This window comes from Zalophus californianus, chromosome 8 (assembly GCF_009762305.2).
Source record: "Zalophus californianus isolate mZalCal1 chromosome 8, mZalCal1.pri.v2, whole genome shotgun sequence".
NCBI classification, from domain to species: domain Eukaryota; kingdom Metazoa; phylum Chordata; class Mammalia; order Carnivora; family Otariidae; genus Zalophus; species Zalophus californianus.
The window spans coordinates 121,689,702-121,709,398 of NC_045602.1; the positions used below are offsets into that span (position 1 = coordinate 121,689,702).

At 42.8% G+C, this 19,697-nt stretch overlaps 1 protein-coding gene across 4 annotated transcripts in view; it reads right to left on the bottom strand.

The window, feature by feature from the left end:
- CHD6 (chromodomain helicase DNA binding protein 6) overlaps positions 1 to 19,697 on the bottom strand; it is a 191,568-nt gene that overhangs the window by 26,061 nt on the left and 145,810 nt on the right. For all 4 annotated transcript variants that reach the window (XM_027621209.2, XM_027621211.2, XM_027621210.2 and 1 more), the window contains 4 exons: positions 18,645 to 18,734; positions 16,175 to 16,278; positions 10,836 to 10,965; positions 9,078 to 9,138 (listed from right to left, as the gene is read on the bottom strand). In XM_027621209.2, the coding sequence (XP_027477010.1) occupies positions 9,078 to 9,138; positions 10,836 to 10,965; positions 16,175 to 16,278; positions 18,645 to 18,734 (385 nt within the window). The remainder of the gene's footprint in view (positions 1 to 9,077; positions 9,139 to 10,835; positions 10,966 to 16,174; positions 16,279 to 18,644; positions 18,735 to 19,697) is intronic.

The following is a 19,697-nucleotide window of genomic DNA, read 5'->3' on the forward strand; positions in this document are numbered from 1 at the left end:
TTAAAACAGAGAGAATGTGGGGAAAGGGAGTAAACTGGATCATCTCAAATGTCCCCTCTAACTCTGACATTCTGATTCTCCGACCCACACATTTTAAGAGGACAATAGCTATTAAAAAAAAAAAATAAGAGGACAGTAGCTATAGTGTGCTCTGGAAGGCGCCAGAACAGCGAGGGTCTGGAGACGATGCAATATAAAGAAAGGCAGAGGAACTAGGGGCCCTTCACCTGAAGAGACATTTAAAGACATGAAGGTAGCTAGCTGGCCTCAAGAATTTAAAATCCTATCAGAGAAGAGAGAAAGAACAGTTTTGTTCTTTGCAGCACCAGAAGAAAACTAAAGGGAACCAACCAGGAGTCAGATTTCTGGGACAGTATAAGGAGTTTCCTTGGAAGCCACCACATTTTTTTTTCTTCTCCCCATGGACTCCCGGAATTACCTAAACCTACCTGGAATGACCTCTGATGGCAAGGCTGCAGAGGGGATAGAACATTCAGAGACCACTCAGACATGTGTTAGGGCTCCTTGCAATACTGGGATTGTGCCAATCTAACAGACTAACCATCCCCTGTCTGTGCCCAAGTGTGTTTAATTCAGAGGAAGTCCTAGTTACAGATGATATAGGCTCTCTGGGCATCTTTAGCCCCATCCAATTGATCTGCCCGTGAACAGAACTGGGAAAAGGAAATACCCAACCAGTGTCTCTGGGGTTGGGGCAGGAGGTATGGGATGGGAGGGAAGCAGGGGTGGGACAGCAGACTGGGTTCAGATGTTGGCTGTTCCTCTACATCTGTTATTTTAGCACATGGACCAGAAGTCAAGCTTAATCTATTTATAATCTGTCCACCTCAAAATCTGGGAGAAGCCACGCCCCATTCTATCTGCTTTTGATTATATCCTATAGCCCAGGTTTTAGGGATTTCAAAAGCAAAATAAATAATACAGGCATTAATTTCATAAGTGAATAAAATGTAGTTCCAGAGAAGTTTAACCCTACTGTACAGAAACTTCAGTTATTTTACAATTCTGCCACAACCCCTTCGGTGCCCAGAGCTCTCCAAGATCAAAGACGGATCAGCTAAGTGTATAAACCTGACGGCGAACAGCTTTCAGAGCCGGGCCGGCTGCGGCCGCCTTTCCATAGAAGCAGCACGTGTGTGCAGCTGAAATCCTTTCTACTTTACAGGCTGTGAAAACAACACTTGATTAGAGAACATAATACAAGAATATCTAGAAAATATCTAGTCTGAACTCTATCCTGGTAGACCTGGTAGACCCGGACCTAAGTGTCCGCAGCCCTCCAATGAGGGCAGGAACATCAGAAGTGCCTACTATACTCAGCCGAGGTGAGGATCGATGGCAACAAATGGAAAAAGTGCTTTGGAAAAAGTAAAGTTCCATTAAGTATAAGGTATGACTTGCATTTCTCTGGTACTTGAACTGCTTCTATGTAATGATACATCCCAAATTCCAGACAAAAGGAGTAACAGGATAAGCTAGGGACCAGAACGGCAGAACCTGGACTTCAATTGTTGACATCAGAACCCAACTTCCTTTGGGTCAGGGTCAGAAGTTTCATGCTGATCTGCTTCAATCCACTGCTTCTCAAATCGTGGGGAGTTATGGAAACATATCTTTGATTATTATTTCCTACTTTGGGGAAGTGATGTCATTGTTACTGTTATAGGAATCAGAGCTGCTGGGAGCCAAAGTAAATACCACACATTCTCCCAACTAGAACCAAAAGAAAAGAAATGATAACTTTTGGGTGGTGATGAAGAGAAGATGAGAGATTATCCTGGCAATGGACTCAGTTGGGGACAACTGTACAGTAACCTCTGGGATTCAGAATCCATGAAATTCTACCAGATTCATTTGCTTTATAACTCAAAGCCAGAGAACATGTGTGGTCAAATGGTGCTGGGGCCCTGGTAAGGTTTCAGTCTGCTTATGCAAAGCCCCAGAAACTCATCTGTAAAATGCAATGCAGACTTCTGCTTCTGGGAAAATGCATGTTTCCCTATTCCTCACTCTAAGCACTATTAAGACCCCTGGACATTATATATGAAACAAACATAAGAAAACTCTGAAAGGTGAGAGAAGGCAAACCAACTAGGGACTTTGGCACCCAAGGAATGTCAGTGGTGAGTTCCATGGTTTTCTTTTTGACCTTATATATTTGGAGGGAAAGAAGCTGGCTACCTGGAAATGCCAAAGGGTACAGACCAAAAAAAAAAAAAAAAAAGCCCCAAGAAAAGCCTGATCTCTTTAGCAAAGGACCAGGAAAAAAGCAGGTTAGGAATATACAAAATGTTAAGACAACACCCACTATCCTCCAGCCCAAGAACACAAAAAACTGGCTCAACACATCCATGCCAGCAAAGGCCAGGTAGAGAATCTTGGCTTCCACCTTCACCAGGTGGTAATAGGACACCTCCTGCCCCTGCTGGGGTGATGTCAAAAAGCCAAGTAGGGAGCTGGGACTTTCATCTGTGAGAAGGAGTAATGAGGTCCCCATCCCCACCCACCCACGGTGTTAGCAAAGACCACGGGCAGAGCTGGACTTCCACTCCTGTCCAGCAATAATAAGAAACATCACCCTCAGGTTTCCTTGGCGGCTGGCTGGGAACGTGAACTTCTATTCCTACCTGGTAGCAACAAGGTCGTACCTGTCCCCTACCCCGCTCCCCTCAAGAGAGGAGTCAGAGGTAGTCAGCTAAAACAGAACTTTTAAATAAGATCCCGAGTCTTACAATATAATACCAAAATGTCCAGATTTCAGTGAAAAATCTTATCATATCACACCAAGAAACAGGAAGATCTCAAACCTAAATGAAAAAGAATAAACGCTACCACCGAGATGACAGAAATCTTAGAATTTGACGTAAGAATTTAAAGCAGTCATCAAATGAGCAATGCTGAACATGCTCACCACAAATGAAAAAACAAAATCTCTGCAAAGAAACAAAGATCCAAAGAAGAACCAAAAAGAAATTTTAATTTGAAAAATACACAAAAAAGAACCCTAAAAAGCAAAACAAACAACAAAACAATCTCAATGGACAGTCTCAACAGCAGAATGCAGGAGAAAAAGAAAAAAATCAGGGAACTCAAAGACACAAAAATATAAAGTACCCGATGTGAAAAACAGAAAAATAGATTAAAAAAAAAAATAGGGCATTAGGGACCTGTGGGACTGTAACAAAGGGTTTTGTTTTTTTTTTTAAGATTTATTTATTTATTTATTTATTAATTAGAGTGAGAGAAAGAGAAAGTGAGCACACAGAGGGAGAGGGAGAAGCAGGCTTCCCTCTGAGCAGGGAGTCCAATGCAGGGCTCAATCCCAGGACCCTAGGATCATGACCTGAACTGAAGGCAGATGTTTAACTGACCGAGCCATCCAGGCATCCCTGTAACAAAAGTTCTAATGTTCGTATCATCAGAGGAAGGGAGAAAAGAAAGGGCTTGAAGAAATGATAGCTGAAAACTCTCCAAATTTGGCAAAAGACGTTTTAAACCTACAGATTCAAGAAGTGGAGAAAATCCCAAAAAGGATGAAGTCAAAGAAATCCATACACAAAAAATCATGGTTATACTTCCAAAAACTAAAGACAAAGAAAAAAATCCTGAAAGCAGCAGGAGAGAAATGATGCCTTACCTATAGGGGAAAAACAACTTGAATGACAGCAACTTTCTCATCAGAAACCACAGAGGCCAGAAGAAAGTGGCACATTTTTCAAGAGCTGAAAGAAAAGAACTGTCGGGGCGCCTGGGTGGCTCAGTTGGTTAAGCGACTGCCTTCGGCTCAGGTCATGATCCTGGAGTCCCGAGATCGAGTCCCACATCGGGCTCCCTGCTCAGCAGGGAGTCTGCTTCTCCCTCTGACCCTCTTCCCTCTCGTGCTCTCTCTCTCTCATTCTCTCTCTCTCAAATAAATAATAAAAATAAAATCTTAAAAAAAAAAAAAAAAAAAAAAGAAAAGAACTGTCAACCCAGAGTCCTATATCCAGTGCAAATATTCTTCAGGAATGAAGGGGATATTAAGACATTCTCAAAGAAAAGCTAAGAGAAACGTCAACTGGACCTACCCTACAAGAATGGCTAAAGGAATTCTCATTCGCAAAGAAAAGCTAAGAGAAATGTCAACTGGACCTACCCTAAAAGAATGGCTAAAGGAATTCTCACTCGCAAAGAAAAGCTAAGAGAGAGGTCAACTGGACCTACCCTAAAAGAATGGCTGAAGGAATTTCTCTAAACGGAAAGAAGAAACCTTGGAACATCATAAAGAAGAAGGAATCCAGTAAACAAAATACAACTAAATACCACAGACTCTCCTTCTCCTCTTCAATTTTCTAAATTATACTGACAGTTGCAGCAAAAGTTGTAACATTGTCTGATATTGTTCTAAATGTATGTGGAAGAAATACTTAGGATCACTATATTGAAAATGGGGGGAGGGTAAAGAAACAAAACTCGTAGTAAGGTTTCTACGCTCTACTTGAATTGGTGAATGATCATACCAGTGGCTGTGATACTTAGTGTATATACAATAAAATATCTAGAAGAGCCATCAAAAAGCTGTTAAAAAACCAAAATAGATAATAAATAAAAAAGCAATCATAAAAGTGTTCAAGTAACCCAGAGAAAGGCAGAAAAAAGAAAACAGAGAATCAAAAATCAGAGAAAATAATAAAATAAAATATCGGACTGAAGTCTTACTGTCTGAATAATTATATTAAGTATTAAGGGCTGAATACACCAACTCAATGACAGAGATTAGAATAATGCATTAAAAAGTATGACTCAACTCTATGTTGTCTACAGGACACTCACTTCAAGTATAACAATAATAGTAGGCTGAAAGTAAAAGAATGGAAAAAGTTGTAAGATGCAAACATTAATCAAAGGAAATCAGGAGTAGCTATATTAATGTCAGATAAAATACACTTCAGAGCAGAGCCAACTATCAGAGGTAGAGATGGACGTTACATAATGATAGCAGAGTCAATTTACCTAAGAAGACAAACCAAAATATGTCTGCACCAAACAAGAGGGCTGCAAAATCTGTGAAGCAAAAACTGATACAAATGAAAGGAGAAACAGACATTATAATGGAGACTTCAATACTCCTCTCTCAGCAACTAATGAAACAACCAGACAGAAAATCAGCAAGGATACAGAAGAACTCAACAACACTATCAACCAACATGATCTAACTGACATTTATGCAATTATGTCAACATAAGTGCACCCAACAACAGCATAATACACATTGTTTTTCAAGTGCCCATGGAACATACACCAAGACAGACCATGTCCTGGGCCATAAAACAAACCTTAACAAATTTAAAACAACTGAAATAATAGTTTGTTCTCTGAACACAATAGAATCAAACTAGAAGTAAAAAAGAGAAAATAGGAAAATCTCCAAACACTTGGAAACTAAATAATACATGTCTAATGATCCATGGATCAAAGAGGAAGTCTCAAGAAAAATTTTTAAAAAATACATTAAATTGAATGAAAATGAAAATACAACATAGCAAAATTTGTGGGACATAGTTAAAATAATGCTGAGAGGGAAATTTATAGCAATGAATGCATACATTAAACAAACAGGAAAGTCTCAAAATGGTAATTTAAGCTCCACTCCAAAAATCTAGAAAAAGAAAAGGAACATAAAACCAGGGCAAGCAGAAGGAAGGGAGTAATAAAGAAGACAAATCAATGAAATTTTTTTATTTTTTTAAGATTTTATTTATTTATTTGATAGAGAGAGTGTGAGAGAGCATGAGCACGGGGGAGGGGCAGAGGGAGAGGGAGAAGCCGGCTCCCCGCTGAGCAGGGAGCCTGACATGGGGCTTGATCCCAGGACCCTGGGATCATGACCCAAGCTGAAGGCAGATGATCAACCGAGTCACCAGGCGCCCCAAAATCAATGAAATTTGAAAGAGAAGACAAAGAGCTGAAACAAAAAGCTGATTATTTAAGAAGATATAGACAAATCTCTAGTAAGACAGATAAAGAAAAAGAGAAAACACAAATTACCAGTGTCAGGAATGAAAAAGGGAACAGCACTACAATTCAAAAGGATAAAAAAATACAATGAACAACACACAAATTTGACAACCTAGATGAAATAGACCAAATTCCTTAAAAAACACAAACTGTTACAACTTATTCAATATAAAATAGAGAGTTGGATTCATAATTTTAAAACTCCCTCAAAGTTTCACGGGAGACTTCTACAAAACATTAAAAAAAATTAATACCAATTCTAAATAGCCTCTATTAGAAAACAGTTGGAGGGAACATCCAATTCACTTATAAAGCTAACATTACCCTGATATCAAAAGCAGATATAGTATACTGAAAGACAACTATAGACCAATACCCTCATGAATATAGATGCAAAAATCCTTAACAAAGTATCAGCAAGTAGAATTTAACAGTAAGAGCGCTCGCTTCGGCAGCACATATACTAAAATTGGAACGAATTTAACAATAAGAATCATATGCACCATGACGGAGCAGCATTTATCCCAGTTTATCCAGGGATGCAAAGCTGATTCAATATTTGAAAATCAATCAATGTAATCTACCATACTAAGAGCTAAATAAGAAAAATCACATGATCATACTAATCAGTACAAAAAATGCATTTGACAAAATTCAACATCTATTCACGATAAAAATTCTCAAAAAACTAGGAATACAGGGGAATGCCTCATATTTGATAAAGATCACCTCCAAAAAACCTAGACCTAGCATTATACTTAACGATGAAAGACTAAATGTCTTCCTCCTAGTATCAGGAACACGGCAAGAATGTCTGCTCTCAGCATTCATTCAACACAATCCCAGAAGTTTCAGACAGTGTAATACAGCAAGAAAGAGAAATACAAGGCACATAGATCAGAAAAGAAGAAATAACACTACCCCATTCGCAGACCACAGGGTTGTTGACGTAGAAAATCACAAAACACCTTAAATTTAAATTGTATTGACCAAGTTTGCATGATACAAGATAAACATAAATATCCCATTTACAATCACATCAAAGGAAATGAAATACTTCGATGTAAATCTACAAACATGTACAGAAATTGTTCTCTGAAAAACTGTAAAATAGTGATGAAAGAAATCAGAGATCGAAATCAATGGAGAGATATATAGTAAGATTCAATATAGTAAAAGGTCAATTCTCCTCAAAGTGATATATGGGTTTAATGCAATTCCTAGCAAGATCCCAGCAAGAACTTTTGTAGATACAGATAAGAGTATTCTAAAATTCATATGGAAAGGCAAAGGAACAAGAAAAGCTGAAACAATTTTGAAAAAGAAGTGGGAGGAATCAGTCTATGCAATTTTAAGATTTATGATATAGCTACAATAATTGATACTACATGCTAGTGGCAGAGGAGTAGACAAATAGAACAATGGAATAGAATCAAGAACCCAGAAACAGATCCACAAAAATACGCTCAACTGATATTTTGACAAAGGTGCAAAAGCAATACAATGTAGAAAAGAGAGCTCTTTAAAACGAATGGTTCTAGAGCAATTGCAAAGCAACAGGTTGAAAAAAGAACCTGAATCTAACTCTCTTTATATGAAAACTAACTTAACATGGACCACAGACTTACCTGTTAAACTAAGAAACTTTTAGTAGAAAACATAGAAGAAAACCTTTGAGATCCACAGATAAGCAGAATTCTTACACTTAAAACCAAAAGCACGACCCATAAAGAGAAAAATTGGTAAGCTGAACTTCCTCAAAATTAAAAACTGTTATTCTGTGAAAGACAATGTGAATAGGATAAAAAGACAAACTATATAGGTGGGAGAAAATACTTGCCAACCACATATCTGACAAAAGACTGGTATCTGGAATATATAAAGAACTCTCAAATACCAACAGGAAAACAAAGAAACAAACAATGCAATTAGAAAATGGGCAAAAGACAGGAAGAAACATTTCACTGAGCAGGCTTACAGATGGCGATTAAACCTATAAAAAGATGTTAAACACCATTAGCTATTAGGGAAATGTAAATTAAAACTTCAACTAGATATCACTATACACCTATCAGAATGGCTCAATTACAGTGGTGACAACACCAAAAGCTAACAAAAGATGAGGAGAAAGCGGACCGCTCCTACGGGGCTGGTGGCCATGTGAAGGGGTATGGCCATGCTGCAAACAGCTTGGCAGTTAAAAAAAAAAAAAACAAAACTAAACATGTAGTAACCTTATCACCCAGCAACTGTACTTATGGACATTTATCCCACAGAAACGGGAATGTATAGTCATGCAAAAACCTGTATGCAAATGTTTACAGAGGTATTTATAATAGTCAGAAACGGGAGACAATGCACGTATCCTGCACGTGAATGAACGGTAAAACAAACCCGGACATCCACACCAAGGACTGCTACACAGCAACGAAAGGAAGGCATTACTGTTACAGAAAGCAACCCGCAGCAGCCTACAGGGAATTATGCTGAGCAACAAAAGCTAATCCCCAAGGGCCCCTTATTGTTATGATTCCATTTAATAATATATATAGTCTTAAATTCTTAGTTCATATCTTAAGAAATAATCTTAAAATAACAAATTATAGACATGGAGAACAGGTTAGCGGTTGCCACCATTTACAAAGGAGGTAAAGGCGGGAGGGAAGGGGGCTATGTCTATAAAGGGCAACGCGGTGGGTCTCTGTGGTCACAGAAACGTCCTATGTGTTGACTCTAACGATGTCAGCATCCTGGTTGTGATACTGTACTACAGTTTCGCAAGATGTTCCCATGGGGGAAAACTGGATAAAAAGGTACACGGAATCACTCTGTATTGTATCTTATAATGCCTCTAAAGTCTACAGTTATGTTAAAATCAAAACTTTCACTAGAATAAAAGTGCAGTGCAGTCTGTATGCTGATAAACTTTACACTAAAATGCTGGGCAAAATGCAATGCAATTGCAGGACTGCAATCAAGCGCCCCGAGCTCACTGCCAAGATGGGGAGTTTCTCGACACTGAGATCGTGTGGATTACCAACACAGCACATGTGACTCACCATTTGCTTCTGCAGGCCATCTAACTTGTCTTCAGTGTTGTCTTCTTTATCCATGTTGCCTCTGAATAAAAGTAAAATAAAAAGCGTCACGCGCCACCTAGGAGCTATTTTGCAACCAGAATGCTTGCAAGAAAACCCCCTAAATCATTGACCGAAAGGAAAATTAGTGGATCCCTTTGCCCACAGGCCTCAAAATCTTGGTTTCTACCAGTGTCATAACTTCTACGGGCAAGGACCTCCACTCAACTGAGACTTCAGCATGAGATGATCTACTCAGACAAGTTCAGAGGCCAGCTATCTGACAGTGATACTGTCACAAACAAGGTCATTACTGCCCACCGAGAGTTACTGGAACATGGGCCTTTAATAAAAGAACAGACTCCAGAGACTGAGGCCTGTGCAAATCTAGTTGAGTCCCGAAGTGCCTCAGGCCCCCTTTCCCCCACAGTGGGGTGAAGCTTCAGGCAGAATCCTTTATTTGGTGGCAGTCACTTCCTCAGGAGGGAGCGGGGCTGCTACTGCTAGGAAGGAAGGACACTGTGTCCTCTTTATCAACAGACACCTACCTGGAGCTTAGCTGCCTAAAGTCTTCTGTCTTGTCAGCTTAACTACTGCTGATGCCGATCTTTTTCATGATTTGTCTTACATTGACTTTGGAGTGTTCCTGTCTCAAATATTCTCATCGAATGCTGCTCAGGTCCTGGAGGCAGTAGAATCTCTCCTACCTTAACTACCTCTCACTGCTTAACCACAGAAAGAACAGACGCTCGACAAAAATGTAAGCTTTCCACCACGTTCAGGTACCTTACCCACGTAGCGTTTCCCCCCACATCTACCATTAGCATGCCCACTCACTTGGGCTTCTGTTAACATCTCTCCAAATGAGTCTCCACGGAGGAAATTTCTCTCTGGAGCAGAGAGTGTTATGGTAGCTAAAGTGCTCATCACGGGTTAAGGACGGATGGAAAATGCATTTCAACCTTTTCTTGGCCTTAGCAGGTGGTTAGGAGCTCCTGGCAGTGCAGGCCCTCCTGGCGAGGCCTGGCCACAGCCCTAGGCAATGCAAAGCAGTATCTGCTACTTTTGGGGAGAAGATCAGTTCAAAGCTTACCAAACCCAAGCTAAGAGATACATATAATGTTTTCCGTGTGTGCGTGTGTGCGTGTGTGTGTGCGTGTGTATTGGAGCACCACAGTTTCTGGACGCTTATTTAGCTTTCCAATGAATTTACACATTTGGGGGTTATGCCAACAGTAAGTAAAACTCAGCCAGAGGAGATGTTTCTATACTTTTTTGCAACAACCCATAAACAAGGTCTAGATGCCACAGCCATCAAGCAGTGGCTCCTAAATTCACCTTATGTATGGATAATGCATTCTTAATGCCAGAATTTCATCTGACGCATTTCAAGGTCATGAAGCCTGTACTTGCAGTGCCTCTTAGCTTTCCGCCAAGTGTGAGAGCTCTGAATTCTTCCTCAAGAATCCTCTGACAAGACATGAGGAGGGTAGGATGGTGGGCAGCTTGAGGAACCCATGAAGTACAGGAACTGGTGTTTGGTTCAAAGAGCTTAGAAGTCAAGGAAAAGGCCTGAGGCGTAACAGGATGTAACTAATGCAGTGACTTTGGAGAGTGGTTCCAGCATGGCAAGACTGAAGGGAGGTGCTGGGCTGTGAGGGAGAGACTGTGAGAACGCTGGGTATCCACGGAGGGGGTCAGAGATTCACGGCGTAACACGTCATATCACAGATGGCTCACCTGTCAGGGATGTCTGAGGTCCCATCCGTAACACCCTGTTCTGCAGAAAGGGACTTCTCATCTGGCATCCCGACTTTCTCTAAGAAGCAAAGTGCCGGGTCTGCTCGCATGGCATTGTACCTCTCATACCCTGCTCAGGGATAATGAAAAATGTCAGAAGTCATGTCAGAACTCACAAAATCGACCCTGGGCCCTGCACAATCATTTTGTTTTCCTTATTAAGTGAAAAATAAAGCAATCAAAAACACTAAGATTAATTGAATCCTGTAAGATTTCCTATCCGAGGAAGATCCTTGAGCTAAAGTAGATGCCTAATGAGTGTTTGACCAAAAATAAAAGCTGATGTAAATATTCTGTGTCTGTGAAGAGACAAGGTATAGATGCAATAATGCTCACTTGTTTACTTCTCTTGGACAGCAAAGGGAATCAGGCAAGTTGGTTTTGCAACTTCTTCCTCTCAACCCCAAACTCTGGACACCTTGTTACCTCCTGGATGGGCTTTGTTTTCTGATAGTCCGATTTTATCCCTTGTCTTAGAAACAGAAATTGAACCAAGTGATGGATGCAGGGGATAATCAGGCTTGTTAATCAGATTAAAAATGATTTATTGCCTCCATATTCACCAACTCAGTACGAAATACTAATCCACTGGCCAGGGCTTTGGAATTACCCCTCACCACATCCCCAAAGTCAAACAGAGAATGAGCATATTTGACTCAGAAGAGACCCTTGAAAGGGAGCCAAAACAATGAAATAACATCACTTCCACTTTGATAATCCCAGGCATGAGAATTTTTTTTTTTTAATTGAGTCGAATGTAATTTGATAACGAGACAGGATTTGGTCGCAGAAAAGATCCAAATCTATTGTTATAGCAAACTATCTTGGGGGAAATGCTTTCAAGATGGTCAAAACCCTTTCCACGTTGCTCCCAGGAAACAAGGTCCATTCCCAGCTCTGTAGTATGCATAGAGAGGGCCTGTCACAGGTGATGGGGAACCAGCATGGGTGCTAACAACAGACTTGATTTTACTTTGTTGGATATTGTGCTACCTTGTTGGTTTTTGTTCCATTAGCACTGTGGATGTAGTTCTGTCCTCCACCCTGTAGGCAGCAGCTGGTACTCTCTCTGAGGAGCTGCAAGTACTTTATCTTTTAATCCAAAGGAACTCTTCTGCTATCTCAATGACAGATGCTGCCCACATGAGGCATACGGCAGGAGACTGTGATGCCTTATGCTCTTTATTCGCTGTTCCTTAGGGCGATTATTTGATTACGGTCAGTCTCTCTCATGAGATGGTAGGCTCCTTAGGAAAAGTTTTTTTCTCATCATTACACATTCAGTATCTAGTGTGGGGCCTAACACCATACACGCACAACAGAAGATTGGATGAGTCAGTTTTGCCCAGATTCTCTTCCAATAATCATTGTAGAAATAGAAAGCCATTCGCGCCTTCTCCCCGTGTTCTACCCCAGTTCTCTGCAAAACAGAAATGTCCTCAATGTTCCTGCTGCCTTGAGGAAATTCCTGCTATCTCCACGTTCTGCTCCCCATGAAAAGAGGGGTGCTTCACCTGATAGGTGAGAGGCTGAAAGCTTTCCCCACCAGCCCTTTCCTCCCAAGGGAGGCTCACTGTCCATGCGTCTGGCCCTCAGGTGCTCTGTGCTTGACAAGGTTCTTCCGGCAGCCTACTACCTGGCTACGCTTCTACTCTGCAGACTTTCTCTTGTCTGGTGGTGGTCTGAAGTCTATAGACAGATTCTGCATTCTTATTTCTCACTGAGCTATGAAGCTGGAGGCAAGGAAGAGTGACTGATTCAGTCCCCTAGAAAACCCCAACAATTGCCCTGCAAGTTGTAGGAGTTCTAAGAGCAATGCCAATAAACACATAGTAGATGACAGCCCTTGAGGGGCGTGGGCTGCTTGCCTCTTCAGTCTAGAAGCCCCTTTCTAAGAATGTCAACAAAAATACGCAACTTCCTATCTTAATAAAAATTGCATAAATCCAAGCTGCCTTAGGGGTCGTAGTCAGTTAATGCGCCAGAGAGCTATCAAGAGCATCATTCGGAATATGTTTGCTATGGGCCCTTCTTGCTGCAAACCACCAAAGGTGCAGGCAGTTCTCCCACAGGGTCAGCTCGGAGACAGAACCTTGGCTCTACCCTTCTGATCTAAGTAGGGCTGTGGCAGGATATGTCTGGGGTGGCCTGCAGGAGCCACAGAACTTCAGACAATGGATGGCTGTGTTTCTTCACAAAGAAAATGGTGGCAGCAGCACAGCTCATACTTAGGCCTCCATAGGATGGAGGCGAGGCAGAGGGCTTCCTGACACGAATTCCTGAAACGTGAACACCAGATAGCTTGGCTTTCTGAAAATGTCATATCTCTACCAGCTGCTGGATATCTGGGAGCTTGACTATCACCTGGTAAGACCTGTTGTGTGGGCTAAGTTACACAGGTGTGGTCAGGTGTGTTACCTAGATGAGGACGGGTCTAAGCCTACGCTCATGGAATGTCTGATGGGCAGCATCCAGTAAGGGGGAGGATCTGATCTGGATTCTGGAAGACTCCAAGGAGGATGAGTCCATGAAGCCAGCCACAGGGATCTGTCCAATGCAGTCTGGGTAGATCCAATGTTAACATCCAACTAAACAGGGCTGGTTCTGTGCAACAGTGAGCTGGGTGTGCATGTGTGGTTTAGGTCCAGTCCCCTAGCACCGGGTATACTTTTATAGTGTGTCTGAAGTCATCATATGCCACAATCAGCCACTTCAGGCATCAGGCACATGCTCTCAGCCCTGACTCTGACTACTGAGTTCACCTCAACTGGCAATCTGGGGAAATCTGAATGCAATGGGTGATGCATCATCTTAAGACCTCATAGGTGTACTCAGGAAAACACTTAGGAATGATTAACTCATACCCTCCCAAACTGCTTCATAGAGGAGAGGAGTTTTGGATATGGAAGTGACCTTAGACACCATCTGGTTGACCCTTGAACATTCCTAATATAAGACTAAGAGAGATCAATTGCTTAATCCTACTACCCTAAACCTTGCTCAGGGATGAAAAAGCTAGTAAGTTTGGTGCCAGTGTTAACTTGCCTTTCTTAGGAGAGAAGGGGTCTTGAGCTCCCTTAGAGTTCTGTCCTCTGACATATTCTGAGGCCACACTCTTAGCCATATCTTCCTGATGAATTACACCCATCATCACTGTATAAAGACCCTCTTTATCCCAAACTATCCTTCTTTCCTTAAAGACCTTTTGTAGGATACGGACTTCGCCATATGGTCTTATGGGTCGTATGTGTTTTGTTTCCGGTTGTTGTTAGTACTTGCCTGGCACATCCTGCTTTACATGGCAACCGCCTTCTCTCTTCCACCTCATCTTCTCTCTCACGTCTCCATCTATTTTTCAGGAGTATGTTCTTCTATCTCTGCTTCCCTGGGCCAGTCAAAGAGTCTTCGCTTGCCCTCCTTTCCTGGAGGGGCTTGTTTCCATTTTCTGTGTGGGCATTAAAAACCCAGTCTCTCTGGCTTGCTGTCCTATCAGTGAGCTTTCAGCTCTGGCTTTAAGTGACCTCTTCATTCGGGGATTTTCCTTTATTTGTTTCATGTGCAGCTAGGTAGTTTCACATTAGAGTCCTAACCCACCCAGGCTTTCTGTATGTCTGTGGTGTGTGTGGGCTCGGTCAGCGGAGGGACGGAGGGGAAGCATGTAGATTCTGTCTGCCATACTGACGGGACTTCATGTTGTGTTCCCTTTCTACATCACGTTCTCTCCACGAAGGATGTGGCCATGTGCCCTAAAACTACCACTGAAACGAGACACAGGGCCAATGGACTTTCTTCCACAAGTTCAGATGCTCTGAATTTTGCTGCTTCTAGCAACTTATCTCTGGGTTCTTTCCCAAATTAGATTAAACCAAGTTTTGGTTGCACTATGGTTCCTTGTGCTTAACAGAGAAGTCATGTGTTTCTTCTTACCACTTCAGAGCTGAGTTCCAGCCCTGCACTGTCCAAAAGAGGAACCACATGTGATTATTTAATTTCAATTCATTAAAATTGCATAAAATTAGAAATATAGTTGCTTGGATGTACCAATCATATCTCAAGTATTCAATAGTCACATGTGGCCGGTGGATTCCATAGTGGACAGTGCAGAGATAGGACATATCCTCCATCATCACAGGTAGCTCTAATGGATAGCACTGCTCATCCTAACCCCAGCAGTTTGACAAAGGGCTTTGGGGAGCACTGGACCTCCCACTGTAACACCAGAATCCAAGTGTTGAGGGGATTCCTTGTTAAAATAAGTACAGGCCTAGTTGTTACGTAAACGTGACTGGTTGGCCTCCAAATGTTTAATTCTACTGATTAGACATATCTGAGAAAGTTAACTTTCCAAAGGGAGAGCAGTAAGTAACAGCAAAACAGCACTGAACACCTCCTCCGCTTCTATCTACTGCCTAGCCCTGCCCTAGGCAGTCTACATATGTGGTCTCATTGAATCTTCAAACAACACTCCAGGTAGGCTGTTTCGATACTATCCCCATGGTACAGGCGAGGAAACTGGTCAGAGAATTTATGATTTGCTCAAGGTCTTAAATTTACTAAGTGGCAGAGCTGACAGTGAAAGTCTGGTATGACCAACTCTTTCTACTTTGAATCCTGTTCTCCAGTTTAAGATTTCAGGTACTTCACCAGGCAGGGACAGTATCCACCAGGTACATTACAGTGACTATCCTGTGGCGCTTCCATTATTCACCTTGACCGTTGGCTGACGGCAAGGGCAGGTGCTTAGGACAGTGCCAGAAGTGAAGAAAGGGGGTACTTATTTCAGTTTTCCCAAGCTATTCAAAACCTCTCTCAGTCCCCTGGACTCTTGGTTACCACATTTTTAAAAAGAAGTTCATACCATTTCGTATTCTTAAATTTTTATACCAATGGGGCAAAAAGATACACACTAGGAATATGTAGATTGTCTAGAATGATCTTAGAATTCTACATACACATGAAATGCTAAAACCTAACATTTTCCCTATTTGTTCCTTCACTCAAGAAATGCTACGTGTCTACTGTGTGCCAGGCACTAGGCCAGGCACTGGGACTCTGCGAGTGAAGAAGAGTGAGGCAGTCCAAGGCCCGACAGCGTGGACAGGCTCTTTGCAACCATAGCAGCCCTTGTAAAGCTCCTCACTGATAGCATGAACATTCACCGTATTTTCATGACTCACACATTCATCTGAGAGGACAGAAGTGAGGCTACTTTCTACCAGAGATGTGCGGCAGGTTATGGAGTTTCTCAGAAAAGACAGAGCATTCACTGAAATACACACCATGTTTGAACACGCCTATCAGAAGGGACTTATCGGCCTCCGCGTCCCACCAATCCACTGGGATCTCCACATAGTCAATGTCAGGCAGAGGCACTTCTAGTTCCCTGCGGAAGGAAGGGTGTAGACTCAGAGTTCCTTCAACACAGACATACAACAGTGCAAGAACTACTGGCTGAACCCTGGTATTAAGCCACATCCCTAGTCGCATGCTAAGAGGCTGAAGTTACAAGGACTTAGGAGGCTGTGGGCCACGGTTTCCTAAGCAGGACTTTCTATCACCCTCCTCCAGTGAACTATTTCCACATATGTACTTGATTTCCAGGCTTTACCTCAGACTGACTGAAACAGAACCCGGAAGCACCTCTTAGAGAACCCATCAGTAAGTCTGGGTAGGGCTTTGGGGTCCACATGTAAAATGTAGATATCCATCTTGAGAACCACAGCAAAAGCCATCAATATATTGGTCAACTGAAGGTAGAACATCTTCAACATGGTCAAATTCATACAGAATCAAATGCTGAAAAGTCCCCAGATCATCCTGGTTCAACATGTAGAGATCTCAAGCAGTGCTTGAGAACAAGACAGTCAGTACCGGTACATGCTGGGGTATGAAGACAGCTTTTCAGAGGAAAGGTTCTACGGTAGGTGGCAGCGGTTTGCTGGGTCAAAGCTCATCACCAACTGCACTGCTCCTGGCCAAAGGGACAGACATAACTTGCCCTAAGGAGGAGGCCTATAGGACTAGCAGGCCTGTACCATCAGCCCCTCACTGAACTCTGTCCATGTTCTGAAAGCTCACATGGACCCTTAGCTCACTGTCTTCATTTGTCTGAGCAGTCCTTACTCTTTAAGGCTTTGGGTCTGGGGAGAAAAATCCACCTGATGGCTCCTCTCTCCCAGCTCCCAGCTGTCTGGGATGGCTCCTCTGTAGCATTTGAAGTTTCTTCTTGTGACACATGCCTAACTGCCCCTCCCCAGGCCCAGCTCCCTCTGTGGGAATAGTGGTCCATGGCCCTACCATTCCAGCCAGTGCTCCCTTTCTGGCTCCACTGTAGGGCCCACTGCTCTGCCAGGGTGCTGCCGGGAGCTAAATGACTTTTCTGGGATGAAATGCTATTCATTCCTCATGCACAATAAGGGCCACTGACAGCCAAGATTGAGGAGAGCAGAGGAAAGGAAGGAAGGGCATGGGTAATGGACTCTCCGTGTTCTATCTAGCCCCTTCCATCTACACGTTCTAAGAAAGCAGAGCGGGATGAGAAAGTTCAGGAAGATTACTTCTGCCAGATCAGGTTGAATTCTGCTGCATTTCTCCGATTCATAAATTGAACCTCCTTACCAAAACACTCAACCTCCCTATACCCATTACAAATGACTATAGCAACTACAGACAACGTTATCAAGTAATAATGATCATTGTAATGGTTGCTCCTGATTACAAATTGCCCCATCGGTAGGATGGTTAATGTCCTTTACCTCTCTCCTTCTTTAATGCCCCCCCCCCACCCCGCCCCCATCACCGCTAAAGCCATTAGCACTGTCCAATGGAAAGAAAGAGGAAAGGGGTGCCTGGGTGGCTCAGTCATTAAGCGTCTGCCTTAGGCTCAGGTCATGATCCCTGAGTCCTGGGATCAAGCCCTGCGTCGGCTCCCTGCTCAGCAGGGAGTTCGCTCCTCCCTCTCCCTCTCCCCCTGCTTGTGTTCCCTCTCTCACTATGTCTCTCTCTGTCAAATAAATAAATAAAATCTTTTAAAAAAAAAAGAAAGACAGAAAGAGGAAGAAGAAACCATGGCCACAGGTAATCTCAAAGCAAAGCTGAAATACCATTCCTTCTGGTTTTCTCCGGGAATGACAGGCATTGTACAGGACTAGAGCAAACAGCATGTCTGGGGGTGAAGGAGGCTGTCTGGCTTCATCAAGTGGTTGGTAACTGGGAGCATGGTGGCCTCATTCTCTGAAATCTTGGGAGATTCCCACAGGATTCTACAGCTTTGGAAACACTAATTTATAAAACTAAGGTGCAAACAATCAAACAGGGCACCAGGTATGACTAGTATGATTAGCAAATACAGAGAACTGCTCAAATGTGGAAGGGCACAACGGCCAAGAGTGCGATTCTGAGCAAAATGCCCAGGGCACACCTGTCGGACCAAACATATCAGAGGATGAATACTCATCCCACAACGACTAGTTAAGGCAGAGAAATGACTGTTCAAACCAATGTTACAACACCATCTGGAAAAGCAAACTAACTCAAAACCTCACCAAAAGCTGTGCCGTAGAGAAATGGATTTCTCCTTCATTTCATGTGTAGGGGACCTGCCCGCTCTACCATGTAGGTAACTGACCCTGGGCTGGGTGTGAACACAGGCCTCCAGAAGCACAGGCAGCTTCGTCCATCTCCACGAACAGGCACCATGTGGCAGCTCTTTAGCACTGAGCTCTGAGAGCTCCAGTTGGTGTGGTTTACCTGGCAGGGGTTCCTTCAAACGCTTTCTCAGCTGCCTCTCCCAGTATTTCAGCTTTTAGGTAGTATAGCATCCGGACTCGCAAAAGTACCCTGTGAAAGGTGAACACATTAATGTAAAGGTATCAGAACCACGAGCTGCCTGTAAGTTGCCACCCCCCAAGTGGATACAGGGAAATTCTGGGCATTCCCATGTTATTAGTGACGTGAAGTGATATATGAGAAAGCACTAGGAAAACAAAACCCAAGGTACTGATGACAGATGCTACTGTGATTTACACAGAAAAACATATCTCACCATCATCTGTTAGGTCACCCAGTTAGCCATGGGCGGCAGCAGAAACACTGTTCCTCCTGGTCTATAAAAGAGTACTCAACCCTCCCACAATGACCTCTGGGGCAGCGCTGCCCTCCAAGAGGCTGGTTAAAGTTTACTAATTTACTGAAGAGTAGGTCATGTTGAATGGTGCTGTTTTCAGTTTCACTTGCACACAGTTAAAATGGATATTCTAGGAGTCTTCTTCATGGCAATACTGCCAGAATATAATCAAGTCGTCTCTCCTGAGGTGCTCAGTTCCCTGGATTCTGCACGGAGCACACTCAAGCTCCAAGGGCAGGCACCAAACACGTTCGAGACAAGGCAATTAAGCAAGTATTTGTTGGGCAACTACTGTATGCTCTGCACCACACTGGGTACTGTGAGGCACATGACGGAAGCAAGCGATTTAGCTCTCTTCTTGAGAAGCCTACAGCATCTAATTGTGAAATGAGCCCAACCAGAAAAGAATCACTGTACAGAAGAGGACCAGGGGTCGAGGGCTGGGGAAGGCTCAATGTACGCAGACACACGGTGAAGGTAAGGGTAGGCACGGAGAAGTCTACCATGGTCAAGGAGATGCTTCATATGTGCAGCAGAGCTGCCAATAGGTTTCGAAGAGGACTTGTAACTTGTTCAAAACCAGGAAAGAGTAAAGGCCAACTATTAAAAATAAAGGCCCATTTACATACACAGGAACTGACCTCCATTTAAGTTATTTTAAAAAGAGAAAGAGAGCA